Here is an 18234-nt window from a genome sequence, read left to right on the forward strand (position 1 = left end):
TTTCACTGTCCACAGGGCAATTCCATGCCAGCGTGAGCAGATCCTTTAAAAAAAAAATCTTAGCTTGTTCTGTCAATTCTCACATATAAACTTAATTGGGAGGAAGGATGTTTGAACTGCGTTTTACATTTCTATCACAAACCATTTTTAATAAAATTATGATGAGTGGCCATTTTAGGCCCATTTTAGACCTATACATGCCTCCTGTAAGACCCTGTGATCTGTGACGCATACATGATACGGACAACATCTTGGTGTCATTATACTCTATATTCGAGAGCACACTATAAGTACTCTGTCGAGATATTGAATACTATTTCACATTAGTTTATTCAACATCAAAAATATCTCAAAACTACTACCCTTTTAGATTTAGTTCATTTTAAGACATATTGTTTGGAACAATATACTCTTCAGGTAAATAATATGTCCATAGTGGGCTCTCTGCTAATTCTGAAGGTATGATTAATGTAATTGACACCACCAACACAGTGAATGGGGAAAATGGATTCAAAGGGAACTCCCTCTGCTGATTTGCTGAATGTACAATCCTAAAGGAGGGCTGTGATTGATTAATAACCTATAATGTTGATTTCTATGTTTTAAAATGGGTCGTATCATTAAAAGTACCAGAGGGCTCTTGAAATTTGACTGTTGAAGAGTTTTGTTACAATATTATTTTTTTTTTAAATAGGCAAAATCAGAAAGGGTGGTTTTGAGATTCATATATTTTTTTTGTATTTCAGAATCTATACAAACTCCATATTTGAGAGAACACTATAGAGCCCTCTAACTCAACTCTGAACCTCGAAGCCAGCCATTTCCGCTGCATTTTTTAAATTGTTCACCTCTAATCAGGGGCTGATTTAGACCTGGAACACCAGGTGTGTGCAATTAATTACAGAAAACCAGCAGGCTCTGGACCATGTAGGGTTAGAGTTGAGTACTTCTGCTATAGAGAGTTTAATGACACCAATATGTTGTCTGCATCGTGTACAGTTCACAGGGTGTCATGTACAGTTCACAGGTCAAAGGGTCTTACAGGAGGCATATATCGGTCTTAAAAGGGCCTAAAATAAAAAAAATTCATCATGATAAAAAAAAAAAAAATTGTGATACAAATGTTAAAAGCATGTTAAACATCCTTCCTCCCAATTTAAGTTCTGATGAGAGAATTGCTGGAACAATCTGAGAAACCACAAATATTTTCCCTGGTGTGGAATCGCCCCAATACAATCGAGTGTGAAACTTAACAAACACCCCCCTCTACATCTCGCTCCTCTCATCCCACTCTTCTTCATTGATTTTTGTATGAACAAAACATCTTACCAGAAGTAGATGTTACAGATTGTGCCTTTTTAAAGTGCTTCTTTCAAAGCTGCCTACTTGCATATTTGCACCCTAGATTTGCTAGCTTGGCTTTTCTTTCCTCTTCTTTCCTTTTCTGTGCATCTCTCTCTCTTCTCTGTAGTTGCCTGAGATAGAGCTCTGACCCCTGCCACTCTTTCCTCTGTTTACCGGAACGTTCCGCTCCTGGCCATGGAACGTCCCTTTACCAACTGCCCTGCCAGAAGAAGACGCTGAGAAAAGCAACAGTTTCAGTCTGAGCTGGATTCAATGGTACATAAGGGGTAGGAGAGATAGGAGAGATGGGCTCGGAGGTAGAAGCTGTGAAGAAAGATGGGGTGTGTTTAGACAAATTTGTATAAAATTCTACCTTGAATTTATTCAGTTCAATTCATTAAATCTTTATTGTCTCCAATGGACAATTCATGTGCAGCATAAAATAATGAAAAAAGCGATGGGTTTGGGGTTGGGAAGTATTTCCTTTTCCATGACTTCTGTGAGGCGGAGCCTTGCCTCGCTCTCTCTTCTCACCGAAAAGCATTTGGTTTCAGTAAAACCATTTGATGTCTGGCTGTATAACTCACAGGCTGTACAGGAGGCCTTTGTGCCCCACCTAAAACCACTGAACAGCAGGGGTTGTATTGTATGTTACTGGGGCTGAGTTTGATGCACAGCCAATCAACTGGTTTGGGAAGAGGGACGGTTGAGGCTAGATGGAGGAACAGCATGTTTTCTACTCTGGGCCTCCGAGACAGGAATGAGGGAATAGAGATGGAGACACGATGAAGAGGTACAGGCAGCAGTGAGCGGACACAGGAGCCCTCCCCTGAGTGAGCTGGGTTCCACAGCATAGCCAGCCAGCAGAGTTAAATCAAACTCTGCTCCCCATTAAAACTGCTCCCATGTTCCACCCCTCAAAAGGGAACAGGCAGGAGAGAAGAGCAACTCTGAATAACAACCAGGCCGCTCTGCTGAAATGGAACATTTAGTCCAACGCCACCACCCACGCATAAGTAGGCCTAACTCTCTCACAATTACATCCTGGCAAGCCTGACATAATCCCTACAGTTTTGGGGGTTAGGGGAAATGGTTTAAAAACCAGAATGTTTCTGTTACTAAATATGCTTGTTTAAAAACTCTATCCTAAATGAGTTCTACATGTTTTGAAGATTTAGGTGAAGTGTTTAGTTCCTCTCTGCTCTCACACTCTTCATGGTGAGGCCAAGGCTGCAGTTATCGTTATCAGCCTGCAGCACTCACACACACACACACCTCCTAACATGAGCGCGAGGGTCCCCTCTTCACTGCTCTGTTTGCTAAGTGACATATAGGCTGATACTGTAAGTAGGATAGTTGTTTCTGTTTGGTCAGTCCAGTCACAGAACACTTCACAAACCCAGGACCTAAACCCTTAGAGAGCAATACCTGAGTCTGGCTTGGAGAAACTTAGAGAGGAACCAGGACCAGTCATAACTTTGAACATAAGTGTTCACGTCAGAAAAAAAAGTGTTTAAAAGAGTCAAGCAGGCAGACCAGCTTTGTCATATTATATATTTTATGTGATAACCAAGCTGGTGTTGAGGCCCACCTGAGTGTGTGCTTTGCGTGTTTGGTATTTGTCTGCTATTGGTATAATGACTGTAGCAGCAGTGGTCATCTGGAGGGCTTGCTGCAGGCTTTCATTTCCAGCCCATCACTTACACGCATGATTCTACTAATAAAGAATTATCCTTGATTAGTTAAACAGATGTTAGTGCTGGGCTGGAYCAAAAGCTTGCACCCCAGTAGGACCAAGGTTTCTGCTGAACTGTATCATTAATATGTGTGTGAGGTTTGTAACAGGTGTGTTTCTCCTCCTGTCCTACAGAGGGAGCCAGAGCGGGAGGAGCAACCTGAAGACGCCATCATGCCTCCCAAATTCAAACGACACCTCAATGATGAAGAGGTCACGGGATCCATATGCAGCGAGAGGGTGAGACACTGGTGGAGGGAGGGATGGAGCAAGGTTCATGGGTTTTTATTAGTTACATTTACAAAAAAAATTAATCTGTTTCCCAAGTGCAAACTCATTTAAGACCGGACTTAAAACCATGGGTGGAGAGAGCGGGACATTGCAGGGGGACAGAGAGGGGAAGGCATCCACGTCCGGCAAGTGCAAATTATCCTAGATATAGGAGACGCAGATGGGTCATGAAAGGAGGGGAACATTGGAAACATAAGGGACAGAGGGATTGAAGAGAGCAAGAGATGGAGGGATGACACTCCAGAGCCCTTTAGCCAAACGTATGTTCTCCATCATAGTTCCTCTATCCCTTTGCTTCTCTGAGGTTCAGAGAAGACTCCCTCCCTCCTCTGTCTCAGGATTGTGTTGTTATGTTCAGCTGAATTCAAAGAGAAACACAGACTTGCTTCTTACATACAGATCTGGCATCTTAATTTGATCACCCTTTTGTTGCAGCAAGTTTTCCTCGTCCACAAATGGAGGCTATCCGTTTCCTGCAAGAACAGAATGGCCCAGTAAGATCCTGGTGCTACAGGAATAATTTGGGTCACATTAAGATGCCACATCTGTAACACACACATACACCCCTCTCCATTCTCCTCCCTCCACCCCCCTTCTCTGATATTAGCACTCAGTCCTCTCCTGGCTCATGGGATCAGACATCCAGGAGTTGGACAGAGCTGAGCAGTGACATGCAGTCAGATGGCTGGGATGGAACATGGGTAGAGGAGAGGAAGAAGGGGGGTTTGGAGCACACATCAGATAAAGGCTTGTCCTTATGATCATACGGATCACATTTAGTTTGTACAACGCGATTCAAACCAGAGTATACCGGACCTATTTTCTCTCCATATCCCCGGATTCCTACCGCATGCTCTGAACCTTCTCACCTTGATCATCGCAGCTAGCTAGCTGCAATCCGAGTGACTACTCCTGGCTAACGTCTCTGTCCCGTAGCAAGCACCAATTAGCCTGGAGATAGCCCATGCTAGGCCCATCTCCCAGCTAGCTGAAGAGGTCCATCAGCCACTCCTGGGCTACAATACCTGTTTTGCCAACTGGCCTGGACCCCTTTTACTGCCAGTACGGGGTACGGAACCCTGCCAATTCTTCACGACTGGACTACCGACATAATCTGCTCAAGTGGGTTAATCCCCATCTGCTAGCCTGCTAGCCGCGGCCCGCTAGCTGTCTAGAGCATATTGGACTGTTAGCTGAATAGATCCATTTGCCAATTGGACTGGACCCCTCTGCTACACGAAACTCTACTAATCCATCACGACTGGTCTATCGACGGAACCGCACGAGGAGGCTAAAACAGACTTTCCTCCGTCGCGACGTCCCTCTAAGGCCCTTCTGCTAGCTTGCTAGCCCCAACCTGCTAGCTCTCTGAATCGCCGTGTATCCAGCCAGCCCAACCATTCACTGGACCCTTATGATCACTCGGCTACACATGCCTCTCCCTAATGTCAATATGCCTTGTCCTATACTGTTCTGGTATGTGATTATTGTTTTATTTCACTGTAGAGCCTCTAACCCTGCTTAATATCGTTCTGCCCCTGAACAGGCAGTTAACCCACTGTTCCTAGCCCGTCATTGAAAATAAGAATTTGTTCTTAACTGACTTGCCTAGTTAAGTAAAGGTAAAATTAAATTTTTAAAAAGAAATATGCCTTAACCAACCATTTAGTTCCATCTCCCACATATGCAATGACATCACCTGATTTAAATGTTTCTAGAGACAATCTCTCTCATCATCACTCAATGCCTAGGTTTACCTCCAATATACTCACATCCTACCATACCTTTGTCTGTACATTATGCCTTGAATCTATTCTATCACGCCCAGAAACCTGCTCCTTTTACTCTCTGTTCCGAACGTACTAGACGACCAGTTCTTATAGCCTTTAGCCGTACCCTTATCCTACTCCTCCTCTGGTGATGTAGAGGTTAATCCAGGACCTGTCATACTATCCAGGTCTAAACAATTCGAGCTTATACTTTTTAAAAATCCACCTTTCCAGAAATAAGTCTCTCACCGTTCCCGCTTGCTATAGACCACCCTCTGCCCCCAGCTGTGCCCTGGACACTATATGTGAATTGATTGCTCCCCATTTATCTTCAGAGCTCATGCTGCTAGGTGACCTTAACTGGGACATGCTTAACACCCCGGCCATCCTACAATCTAAGCTTGATGCCCTCAATCTCACACAAATTATCAGTGAACCTACCAGGTACAACCCCAAATCCGTAAACACGGGCACCCTCATAGATATCAGCCTAACCAACCTGCCCGCCAAATACACCTTTGCTGTTTTCAACCAAGATCTCAGCGATCACTGCCTCATTGCCTGCATCCGTAATGAGCCTGCGGTCAAACGACCACCCCTCATCGCTGTCAAACGCTCCCTAAAACACTTCAGCGAGCAGTCCTTTCTAATCGACCTGGCCAGGGTATCCTGGAATGATATTGACCTCCTCCCGTCAGTAGAGGATGCCTGGTTATTCTTTAAAAGTGCCTTCCTCACCATTTTAAACAAGCATGCTCCTTTCAAAAAAAATGTAGAACCAGGAACAGATATAGCCCTTGGTTCACTCCAGACCTGACTGTCCTTGACCAGCACAAAAACATCCTGTGGCGTATTGCATTAGCATCGAATAGCCCCCGTGATATGCAACTTTTCAGGGAAGTTAGGAACCAATATACACAGGCAGTTAGGAAAGCTAAGGCTAGCTTTTTCAAACAGAAATATGCATCCTGTTGCACAAACTCAAAAAAACGTTCTGGGACACTGTAAAGTCCATGGAGAATAAGAGCACCTCCTCCCGGCTACCCACTGCACTGAGGCTAGGAAACACTGTCACCACCGATAAATCCACTATAATTATGAATTTCAATAAGCATTTTTCTACGGCTGGCCATGCTTTCCACCCGGCGACCCCTACCCCAGTTAACTACCCGGCACCCCCCTTCAGCAACTCGCCCAAGCCTCCCCCATTTCTCCTTCACCCAAATCCAGATAGCTGATGTTCTGAAAGAGCTGCAAAATCTGGACCCCCTACAAATCACCCGGGCTAGACAATCTGGACCCTCTCTTTCTAAAATTATCCACCGCAATTGTTGCAACCCCTATTACTAGCCTGTTCAACCTCTCTTTCGTATCGTCTGAGATTCCCAAAGATTGGAAAGCTGCCGTGATCATCCCCCTCTTCAAAGGGGGAGACATTCTAGACCCAAACTGCTACAGACCTATATCTATCCTACCCTGCCTTTCTAAGGTCTTTGAAAGCCAAGTTAACAAACAAATAACCGACCGTTTCGAATCCCACCTTACCTTCTCCGCTATGCAATCTGGTTTCAGAGCTGGTCATGGGTGCACCTCAGCCACGCTCAAGGTCCTAAACGATATCATAACCGCCATCGATAAGAGACATTACTGTGCAGCCGTATTCATCGACCTGGCCAAGGCTTTTGACTCTGTCAATCACCACATTCTTATCGACAGACTAAACAGCCTTGGTTTCTCAAATGACTGCCTCGCCTGGTTCACCAACTACTTCTCTGATAGAGTTCAGTGTGTCAAATCGGAGGGCCTTTTGTCTGGACCTCTGACAGTTTCTATGGGGGTGCCACAGGGTTCAATTCTCGGGCCGACTTTCTTCTCTGTATACATCAATGATGTCGCTCTTGCTGCTGGTGATTCTCTGTTCCACCTCTACGCAGACGACATCATTCTGTATACTTCTGGCCCCTCTTTGGACACTGTGTTAACTAACCTCCAAACGAGCTTCAATGCCATACAACTCTCCTTCCGTTGCCTCCAACTGCTCTTAAATGCAAGTAAAACTAAATGCATGCTCTTCAACCGATCGCTGCCCGCACCTGCCCGCCCGTCCAGCATCACTACTCTGCGCGGTTCTGACTTAGAATATGTGGACAACTACAAATACCTTGGTGTCTGGTTAGACTGTAAACTCTCCTTCACATTAAGCAACTCCAATCCAAAATTAAGTCTAGAATCTGCTTCCTATTTCGCAACAAAGCATCCTTCACTCATGCTGCCAAACATGCCCTCGTAAAACTGACCATCCTACCGATCCTCGACTTCGGCGATGTCATTTACAAAATAGCCTCCAACACTCTACTCAACAAATTGGATGCAGTCTATCACAGTGCCATCTGTTTTGTCACCAAAGCCCCATATACTACCCACCACTGCGACCTGTACGCTCTCGTTGGCTGGCCCTCGCTTCATACTCGTCGCCAAACCCACTGGCTCCAGGTTATCTGCAAGTCTCTGCTAGGTAAAGCCCCGCCTTATCTCAGCTCACTGGTCACAATAGCAGCACCCACCCGTAGCACATGCTCCAGCAGGTATATCTCACTGGTCACCCCCAAAGCCAATTTCTGCTTTGGCTGCCTTTCCTTCCAGTTCTCTGCTGCCAATGACTGGAACGAACTGCAAAAATCACTGAAGCTGGAGACTCATATCTCCCTCACTAGCTTTAAGCACCAGCTGTCAGAGCAGCTCACAGATCACTGCACCTGTACATAGCCCATCTGTAATATAGCCCATCCAACTACCTCATCCCCATACTGTATTTATTTATTTATCTTGCTCCTTTGCACCCCAGTATCTCTACTTGCACATTCATCTTCTGCACATCAATCACTCCAGTGTTTAATTGGTATATTGTAATTACTTCGCCACCATGACCTATTTATTGCCTTACCTCCCTTATCTTACTTCATTTGTACACACTGTATATAGACTTTTTCTGCTGTATTATTGACTGTATGTTTGTTTATTCCATGTGTAACTCTGTGTTGTTGTATGTGTCAAACTGCTTTGCTTTATTCTTGGCCAGGTCGCAGTTGGAAATGAGAACTTGTTCTCTACTAGCCTACCTGGTTAAATAAAATAAAAATAAATTCCTTTTGTTATCTGAGATATATTTATATACAGCCAGATATCCACCAAATATACAAAAGTATGTGGACACCCCTTCCAATTAGTGGATTCGGCTATTTCAGCCACACCCGTTGCTGACAGGTGTATTAAATCGAGTACACAGTCATGCAATCTCCATAGAAACATTGGCAGTAGAATGGCCTTACTGAACAGCTCTGTGACTTTCAATGTGGCACCGTCATTTCAACAAGTCAGTTCGTCAAATATCTGCCCTGCTAGAGCTGCCCCGGTAAACTGTATGTGCTGTTATTGTGAAGTGGTAGGCCAGACAAGTTCACAGAATGGGACCGCCAAGTGCTGAATCGCATAGCACGTAAAAATTGTCTGTCCTCGGTTACGACACTCACTAGCACGTTCCAAACTACCTCTGGAAGCAACATCAGTACAAGAACTGTTCGTCGGGGGGTTCATTAAATGGGTTTCCATGGCCGAGTAGCCGCACGCACACAAGCCTAAGATCACCATGCGGTTGGAGTGGTGTAAAGCTCGCCTCCTTTGGACTCTGGAGCAGTGGACACGCATTTTCTGCCATGATTAATCACGCTTCACCATTTGGCAGTCCGACAAACGAATCTGGGTTTGGCGGATGCCCTGAGAACGCTACCTGCCCCAATGCATAGTGCCAACTGTAAAGTTTGGTGGAGGGGGAAAGAGGAGGAACTAAACACTTCACCTAAATCTTTAACGCTACAACATACAATGACATTCTAGACGATTTTATGCTTCCAATTTTGTGACAACAGTTTCCTGTTTCAGCATGACATTGCCCCCATGTGCAAATCGAGGTCCATACTGAAATGATTTGTCAAGATTGGTGTGGAAGAACTTGACTGGCCTGTACAGAGCCCTGACCTCAACCCCATCYAACACTTTCGGGATGAATTGGAATGCCGACTGCGAGCCAGGCCTAATCGCCCAACATCAGTGCCCGACTTCACTAATGCTCTTGTGGCTGATTGGAAGCAAGTCCCCGCAGAAATGTTCCAACATCTAGTGGAAAGCCCTCCCAGAGGAGTGGAGGCTGTTATAGCTGCAAAGGGGGGACTAACTCCATATTCATYCCCATTATTTTGGAATGAAATGTTCGACGAGCAGATGTCCACATACTTTTGGTCATATAGTGTATTTATTTGTGTTGGCTCCCGAGTAGCTCAGCTGTCTAAGGCACTGCATCTCAGTGCTAGAGGCGTCACTACAGACCTTGGTTCGATTCCAGGCTGAATCACAACTGGCCGTGATTGAAGTCCCATAGGGCTGCGCACAATTAGCCCAGCATCGTCCGGGTTTGGCCGGGGTAGGCCGTCATTGTAAATAAGAATTTGTTCTTAACTAGTTAACTAAATAAAAATATGACTGAGGCTAGATATAGACTTTATGGAGCTCTCTCTGGCATGTTTTTGGGGATTCCTCTCCACTGTTGTTGCCAGACTCTGATAGGCCTGCTGTCTGTTATGGTTGTTATGGCCAGAGCCATGGTTGTAGGCCATATCCTACCTGTCCCTGGTAGAATACGATTGAACAAGGATCTGATATCCCTGAGAAGGGTGTGGTTTACCCCAGTCTGTCAGAGTTACCTGGTAATGGCTAGTGAAGTCCACACGACAGGAGAAGAATAATAAGCAGAGACATTCTGTTTATTCTGTAGCCAACTCTCCACCTGAGAAAGATGTACAAAACCATCCCAGTCTGTTTTATAACATTCCTTCACTGTGATCAGTTTTATACACAGTCTATTATAGGGTTTTAACTAAGCTGTTTTAACCCACATTTATATAGGGTCTTATATAACACAATTGAAGAGTCTGTCTTGTTGGAGGTAGGTATATGATGGTTGGTAAGCTGACTTCAGATCAGCCAGTCTCTGGAAGCATTCACACTACTCAGCTCCTCTTAATAGACTCCATGCTCTAATACACTGTGAAAGGCAAAACAAACAACATTCTCTCTCAAGTAATGTTTATAGCAACAAGACACACAGGAGACCAGCACAACAGAGCAGAAATATACCTTTTTTATTAGCTTATGTAAGCAAAACAGAAAATAGATTAGATGTTGCATGGTTTCTCAATGATCATGTAATTGATTTGATTTGCTACCATGTCATTGTATTCCATATCAGTGGTGGTGTGTCTGACCCCTGACATCTAACCTTTMCCCCCTCACAGAGGAACCTGCTGGAGGAAGACTCCGATGAAGAGGAGGACTTCTTCCTGTGAGTAAAACATGAGTGTGTTTGACTGAATTGGCCGTCTGTTTCCTATACAGTGCTGTGTATGTGGAGCTACAGATTCTTTGTATGTTTCTTTCAGGAGGGGACCAACTGGACCCAGACTTGGAGCTGGAAGTGACAAAATCAGACAGTAAGTGTGTATGCACATGCCGTGTGTGTGTGTGTTTGGGATGGGGGGCATGAGTCTACACTCTTATATTTGCAATTATGAACGAAAGACGTAATTCCGTTTTTTGTTAATATTTGTTAATTCCCTCTGCTTTTCTGAACCATCAACAAATCTGACAATTTTTTTTAATGAGTTCTTTGGTTCATTATTTTATTGAAGAACTACATATGTTTCTGTGAAACTGCTGAACARAGTTGATTTAGATGGTTCTGGATATACTGCCTCTTAGTAGTACTGCCTCTTATTGGAACCCTCGCTGATACCAAGGTAGAGGAAATCTTTTGGGCAACAGGTGTTCTAGCGATTGGTCTGATGTCACCGCCAATGCCCATAGCACATCTGTTCTAGAATCCCAACCCCGCTGCTCTTCCGGTCTGTCTCCGGTCTGTTCAGTAAAAATACAAAAGAGTGGTGATTTCCAGACAGACCCTTGGTGCATCACACCACGTATTGCTTGACATAGTCGGTGCCCTTGAGCCGGTGCTTGGTGGAGTCAAAGACCCCGTCATCTGGAGCTCTTGGAGGACAGCTTGGCACAGACCTCGCTGTGTTTCTCCAGGCGGCTGGAATGAAAGCACCGGCCGCAGTGCTCCCATGTCTTCAGCTTGGAGCTGGCCGCACTTATCCCAAATCGATGTTTCGTCTCCACCTGAATGAAGTAATTATTCTAATTTGTTTATTAATTTGATAAATGTCAAATACATTGAGTTTCCTCAGTCATTATGAATACAACACTACACACATTTAAAATGGTCAAGAATAAAAATCACGAAGTGAACAGAAATATTTCCATTGTGGTCCTCCTCGTTATCAGATGGGCAAGCGAATGCACAGCTCAGGCACTCTAAAGGCACTTTACACACAATTAAATTGAATAAATGCATACAAAATACAGTATGTATTTCAAATAGACCTACATGTGATCACAACAATAAATGGGAAAAATAAATCCATTAAGAAAAATGTGACTTGCTTCATTCAGCTCTTGGAAAGTATTTTTGTGGCAGTGGGTAGGATTGCCTGAACGTGTGAACATTAGTTTAGTGTCTCTAGCTTGAACGGTTCAAGAGTTATTACCGTGGGAGGTTATTTTATGCGAATTTATGAAAGTTTATTTAGTTATAGTTGATAAACGTTTTAAAGAATTTGAAGTTGGGATAGCCTGAACATGTGAAAGTTAGTTTGGTTTCTCTAACTTGAACAGTTCAATATTTTACTGTTGGTGAGTTATTTTATGTACATTTCTAAAGTTATAGTTGAGTTGATAAACATTTTAAAGAATTTGATGTTTGGATAGCCTGCACATTTTAAAGTTGGTTTGGTGTCTCTAGCTTGAACAGATCAAGAGTTACTGTTGGTGAGTTATTATTTTTTATGCTAATTTATGCAAATGTATATATTTGATAAAGATTCTAAAGAATTTGAAGTTAGGATAGCCTGAATGTTTTAAAGTTGGTCTTGTTTCATAATTGGCTAAGGAGCAGGACCATTTTGAATAGCTACCTCTGTATTCCTATGGTTCTCATTCAAATCCATGTTTATTCATTTTAAATGGTTGTAGTTCAAAAGGTGTAAATACTATAAAAACTATTTTGACAAGCAATCTAAGTAGGGTCAGTCTGAACATGTCAGCGTTGGTTTGGAGTTGATAGCTTAAATGGTGAAAGAGGAGATGGGTCTAGAATTTTAGATTTCTTTACCATTCTAGTCTATGGCCCTTTTTTTTGCCATTGAAATGCATTGGAATCAATAACAATGAGCTGTTAGCTGATATTAGCTAGTTACTTTTCATCACTCAGCACCAACAAACAGTTGTAACTTTTTATTGGTAGCAGATAGGGCTGTGGCGGTCATTCATGAAATTTGTCAGACGGTTATTGTCAAGCAAAATATTGCCGGTCTCACACGTTTCGCATCTTCAGGCCTCAAAACGTAGAAGTGCCTTTGGAAGATCTGCATTTTAACAAGTCTAATAAATCAATTGTAATATAAACCATAATAATAATCCATTATTTTATGTAGGTAAAGAATCATTGTGATATGAAGACAATGTATTTCAGATGAACAGAATATGAGTTGGCCTACTGTGGCCTATGTGCCATAGGCTGTAGTCTTGTTCATTTAGCAGACAAGATACAGTGGGGCAAAAAAGTCAGGTTTCAAATGATCACTTTTACCCTCAACAAAGCCTTCATATGCGCACACGCCCATTCTGCAGCGTGTGCGCATATGAAGGCTTTGTTGAGGGTAAAAGTGATAATTTGAAACCGGTCCTATAGGCTACGCTAGATTTAGAGTTATTTAGCAACTTTAGTTGTTAATCATACAAACCTTATATGTTTTGATTTCAAAGACATTCTATGGGCTGCATGATTCAACTATAGGCTGTTGATGATTTCAGAAAGTCGCAAAAAAAAAGCTTATGCTCTGTTCCTTGCATCAGGCTGCACACACTGTTCTCTCATCAAGTGACCATATCACCCGTCAGACTATTCTTAATATTGTCTTCACTAATATGTTAAATTAGTTTAGGTTTAGAATGGCCCATTATCAAATGGGCAGGGGGAAAAAATACATGTCAAATGCTTATGCAGTCGAATAGCGAATGGACGCTGCTTTCCCATCTGTTTGTTAGGGTAGGCTACTCCGGGTATTTCACTCCATGCAGCAACCATTGTTTGAGGAGCATGCAACCTCTCACTGCACGACAGGTGATATTCCGACAAAAACTCTGTATGCCATGGGCTCCCCAACCTTGTTCCTGCAGCTACCACTTGCTTAATTTGGGAAACAAAGTGAAATCTGTCGGGAACGTCGAAAGTAACATGTTTTCACAATGAAACATATTTCATTTAACTGTTGACAGCTACTCTCTCTGCTTGCTTGAGAAAGTAATGAAGGAGAAAGGGGAGGAGATGGAAAAGCACGGTGGTGATATATTCTGCAGCTAACGGTAGCCAAATGTGTCCCCCTATTAATTATAAAATTATTTTAAAAAGTCCTATTACTAGGCCATTCAAAATCAAATACAAATTCACTATTGTAGGCTAACTCTGTAAGCCACCCTGCATAATCAATGAACCAACAGCATCACCTAGGCCTGCCTATACGTTCTCTTTCAACGCATGAATAGAAACTTTGAAGTGTAGCATAAGGTAACCAGTTTATCTAGTATTCATAATAATACAGTCCACACTCAAAGGTGATTACTAGAATTTGAATAATTTTGGAGTATAGGCTAGACCAATTAAACATATTAAATCAGTTTTAAAAATATATATATTTTTCTGTGCTGCATAATATGCATAGGCTATGTGTTGTATAAGGAATCATGCACAATGCATCATTTTAATATTTTTTTCAGTCTTGGGCTCATATATAGGTCTATGTGTATGTATAAGCTCTAATATGTGTATGGGTGTCTTGAATTAACCATTACCTTTTGAAAGCGCTGTCTATTTCGTTGTTAGGCTTTGAAACAACATCCACAATGTTCATGTTTTCCACTGTTTCAATCTGTTGAACTTCTTTCTTCAAATTGATCAATTACAGTGAGGTGAGTTTTAAAAGCACGATACTGTTTTGATAAGTGTTTGATGTGATTTTCCATTGCATTGATGTCAGTGTTTTAGAAGGACAATAGAGCCCTGAGTACCAGGCCATTAGCGAGTTGGATACTACCAACACATGTCCTGAGTGCATAAGAGGAGATTACGGTGAATGGTCACGTGGAGCCCTAGTATCAGATAATTCTGTTCTGATTCTGGTTTTGAATAGCAGAGAAGTAGACCAAGATGTCACACACTTAATATTTTGTCTAAAGTGCTGTGAAAGTGGGCAAAAATGTTAGTTGTTTGTAAAAAGTTAGAGAACATTGTTTGCTGCCTCAATGACTCAATATTTTAAACAAAAATGGGAGGCTATAACTAAGGCTGGGAATGTCAATACAATCAAACTAGCAAGCGCAATGATCACAGGTCAGTCATAACGTGTTTAATAGGCTACGTGTCAAACACAAGGCCCGCGGACCGAATAGGACAAACAAGCGAGTATAAATGAGTCATCTACTAGTTACAGCCTGATGTGCTCGCATGGGTGAATTCAGCTGCACTGCTTTCATGTGTCAGATTTACAGCGTACAGCGGAGGGAAAGTGTACAGACACATGCCACAGTCCTAGTTTGGCCACTAAAATGTCGCAGTCTGGCTTTGGTTTTTAAAGCTTGACAATGAATAACCATAAACTAAACCTGCAACAAAACACCATACAGCAATGCTGCATTCAACTGCACTGTTGAATGCAAATGTTTAAATGTTACAACAACCTACGTTTTTGTTATTTAGAGTTATTAAATACTTTTTGATTTGGGTTGCAGCATATTATGCAGATCTGCAAGTATAGCAGCAAAGGCTGGACAAATATGATTTCTCTGTTTTTGTTTTAATATGTTAATGCTATATATAGCATCCTTATATACATAAGTGGACATTATACAGGGACATAGCAGCCAAGTCCCCATTCAGTTGTGGGTTGGGACAAGCATGCATTGGCAGGCAAGCTGCAGAAGGACGAGCAGGCTACTATTCCCCATCGTGGCTCTCATTCAGGCAAATGAGAAATAAGTGCACTCAGGGTATCCGGAAGGCCAAAGTTAGTTACTTTAAGGAACAGTACTCTCTCTCTGGGTCTAGCCCCAAGAAGTTCTGAAAAATGGTGAAGACCTGGAGAATAAACCCTTCTCCTCACAGCTGCCCATGTCCCTTACTGTTTGTGATGTGGTTGTTACTGGCTGAGCTCTTTAATCACCACAACACAATGTCAGGATTCCTATTTGACTCAGCCATGCCTCCTTGCCTGTCCAACACTTCCTAATCCCTCAGCCCTTCTAATGCAACTATCTCTGATGCTCCTCCCTCTTTTTCCCCTGCCCCGCTACACGGTTTCTCCCTGCAGGCAGTCACTGAGTCTAAGGTGCTATAAGAATTCCTTAAACTTGTCCCCCCAAAAATATCTGGGTCAGATGGTTTACATCCTTTCTTCTATAAGGTTGCAGCCTCTATCATCCCCGAGCCTATCTCTCACCTTTATAACCTGTCTCTGGGGAGGTTCCCAGTGCTTGGAAGGCAGCCACGGTGCATCCTATATTTAAAGGGGGAGAGCAAGCTGATCCTAACTGTTATAGGCCAATTTCTATCTTGCCCTGTTTATCTTAGTGGGAAAATATGTCAATAATCAACTGACTGGCTTGCTTGATGTCCAGTGTTTTCTCTGGTATGCTATCTGGTGTCTGCTCAGTTTATGGATGTGTCACTGCAACCATAAGTCCTCTGATGTCACCATTGCCCTTGATTCTAAGCAATGTTGTGCTCCTATTTTTATTGACTTGGCCAAAGCTTTTGATACAGTACACCATTCTATTCTTGTGGATCAGCTAAGGAAAATTGGTGTCTCTGAGGGGTCTTTGGCCTGGTTACCCAACTACCTCTCTTAAAGAGTGCAGTGTGTAAAGTAAGAACATCTGCTATCTCGGGCACTGGTTGTCAGCAAGGGAGTACCTGAAGGCTCGATACTAGGCTCCACGCTCCTATCAATTTACATCAACAACATAGCTAAGGCAGCAGGAAGCTCTCTCATCCATTTATATGCAGATGATAGTCTTAAACTCAGCTGGCTCCTCCCCGGATTTTGTGTTAAACGCTCTAAAACAAAGCTTTCTTAGTGTCCAACAAGCTTTCCAACAAGCTTTGTGATTAACACCTCTGAGGGTTTAGAGCTTGAGGAAGTTACCTCATACAAGTACTTGGGAATATGGCTAGACAGTACACTGTCCTTCTCAGCACATCTCCAAGCTACAGGCTAAGGTTAAATCTAGACTTCGTTTCCTCTATCGAAATCACTTTTTTTTTAACCTTGTTTTCTACCCAATTTCGTGGTATCCAATTGGTAGTTAGTCTTGTCTCATTGCTGCAACTCCCGTATTGACTCGGGAGAGGCAAAGGTCGAGAGCCGTGCATCCTCCAAAACCCAACCAAGCCGCACTGCTTCTTGACACAATGCCCACTTAACCCGGTAGCCAGCCGCACCAATGTGTCAGAGGAAACACCGTGCACCTGGCGACCGTGTCAGCGTGCACTGCGCCCGGCCTGCAACAGGAGTCGCTAGTCCGCGATGGGACAAGGACATCACTGCCGGCCAAACTCTCCCCTAACCCGGACAAAGCTGGGCCAATTGGGTTTCCCGGTTGTGGCTGGCTGCGACAGAGCCTGGACTCGAACCCATAATCTCTAGTGGCGCAGTGCCTTAGACCACTGCGCCACTCGGGAGACCTCGCTCCTCTTTCACCCCAGCTGCCAAACTAACCCTGATTCAGATGACCATCCTACCCATGCTAGATTACGGAGACGTAATTTATAGATCAGCAGGTAAGGGTGCTCTCAACCGGCTATATGTTCTTTACCATTCGGCCATCAGATTTGCCACCAATGCTCCTTATAGGACACATCACTGCATTCTATACTCCTCTGTAAACTGGTCATCTAAGTATACCTGACGCAACACCCACTGGTTGATGCTTATTTATAAAAATCCTCTTAGGCCGCACTCCCCCCATCTGAGATAACTACTGCAACCCTCATCCTCCACATTCTCATCCTCCACAACACCCATTCTGCCAGTCACATTCTGTTAAAGGTCTCCGAAGCGCACACATCACTGGGTTGCTCCTCTTTTCATTTAGCTGCAGCTAGCGACTGGAACAAGCTGCAAAAAACACTCAAACTCGATAGTTTTACATTCAAAGACTCATCATGGACACTGTTACTGACACTTGTGGCTGCTTCACGTGCTGTATTGTCTCTACCTTGCCCTTTGTGCTGTTGTCTATGCCTAACAATATTTGTACAATGTTTATGCGGTTACCATGTTTAGCTGCTACCATGTTGTTGTGTCGCTACCATGCTGTGTTGTTGTCTTAAGTCTCCCTTTATGTAGTGTTGTGGTGTCTCGTCATGTGTGTTCTGTCCTACATTTGTATTTTTAATCCTGTCGTGGAAAATCATCTCAGAAATATAACACTTACAAGAACTTTGTGAATTCAAATATGCTTTTTAATACAAAGTATATCAAAGCCGGAATGTCCCGCGGAACACACKCCGCTTCCCAYCCCCGGRTCCAACATTTATACARAAATAGCATATGGGTCCACCCCATATGCAAATAAGCATACTTCCCCTAATTCTTCCTGCCATCATTATCTTTTTAGTTCAGGCTTCCTGCTTGTTCACGCCTACTAACGSCCATTATCTGCTTTCAGTTAAATTATAATAGTGGCCAGACCCGTGCTTGTCTTAAAAATAATATATGTCCATCTATCCTATAGGCCTATGACTCAACCCTGTATTTAARTCAATGCCCCAGCATGTTCTCTGGTATGTCCTTATTGGAATTGGCAGACTCTATGTCTCTTCTTATCATTAGTGTCCAGTTGCCTTAGGCATATTTCTCTGGTATGTGT

The 18234-nt window shown here is 43.2% G+C and overlaps 1 protein-coding gene across 5 annotated transcripts in view; it reads left to right on the forward strand.

The window, feature by feature from the left end:
- Positions 1-18234, forward strand: part of LOC111976068 (vesicle-associated membrane protein 4) — a 35760-nt gene that overhangs the window by 1100 nt on the left and 16426 nt on the right. For 2 of the 5 annotated variants that reach the window (XM_024004802.2, XM_024004803.2), the window contains exons 2-4: positions 3215-3319; positions 10488-10534; positions 10632-10682. In XM_024004802.2, coding sequence (XP_023860570.1) covers positions 3254-3319; positions 10488-10534; positions 10632-10682 — 164 coding nt within the window. In that variant the 5' untranslated portion in view covers positions 3215-3253. Of the gene's footprint in view, positions 1-1471; positions 1621-3214; positions 3320-10487; positions 10535-10631; positions 10683-18234 lie in introns of all 5 variants that reach the window. The other 3 variants (XM_024004799.2, XM_024004800.2, XM_024004801.2) reach the window with 3 other exon arrangements.

The sequence above is a fragment of the Salvelinus sp. IW2-2015 genome, linkage group LG16, assembly GCF_002910315.2.
Source record: "Salvelinus sp. IW2-2015 linkage group LG16, ASM291031v2, whole genome shotgun sequence".
NCBI classification, from domain to species: Eukaryota; Metazoa; Chordata; class Actinopteri; order Salmoniformes; family Salmonidae; genus Salvelinus; species Salvelinus sp. IW2-2015.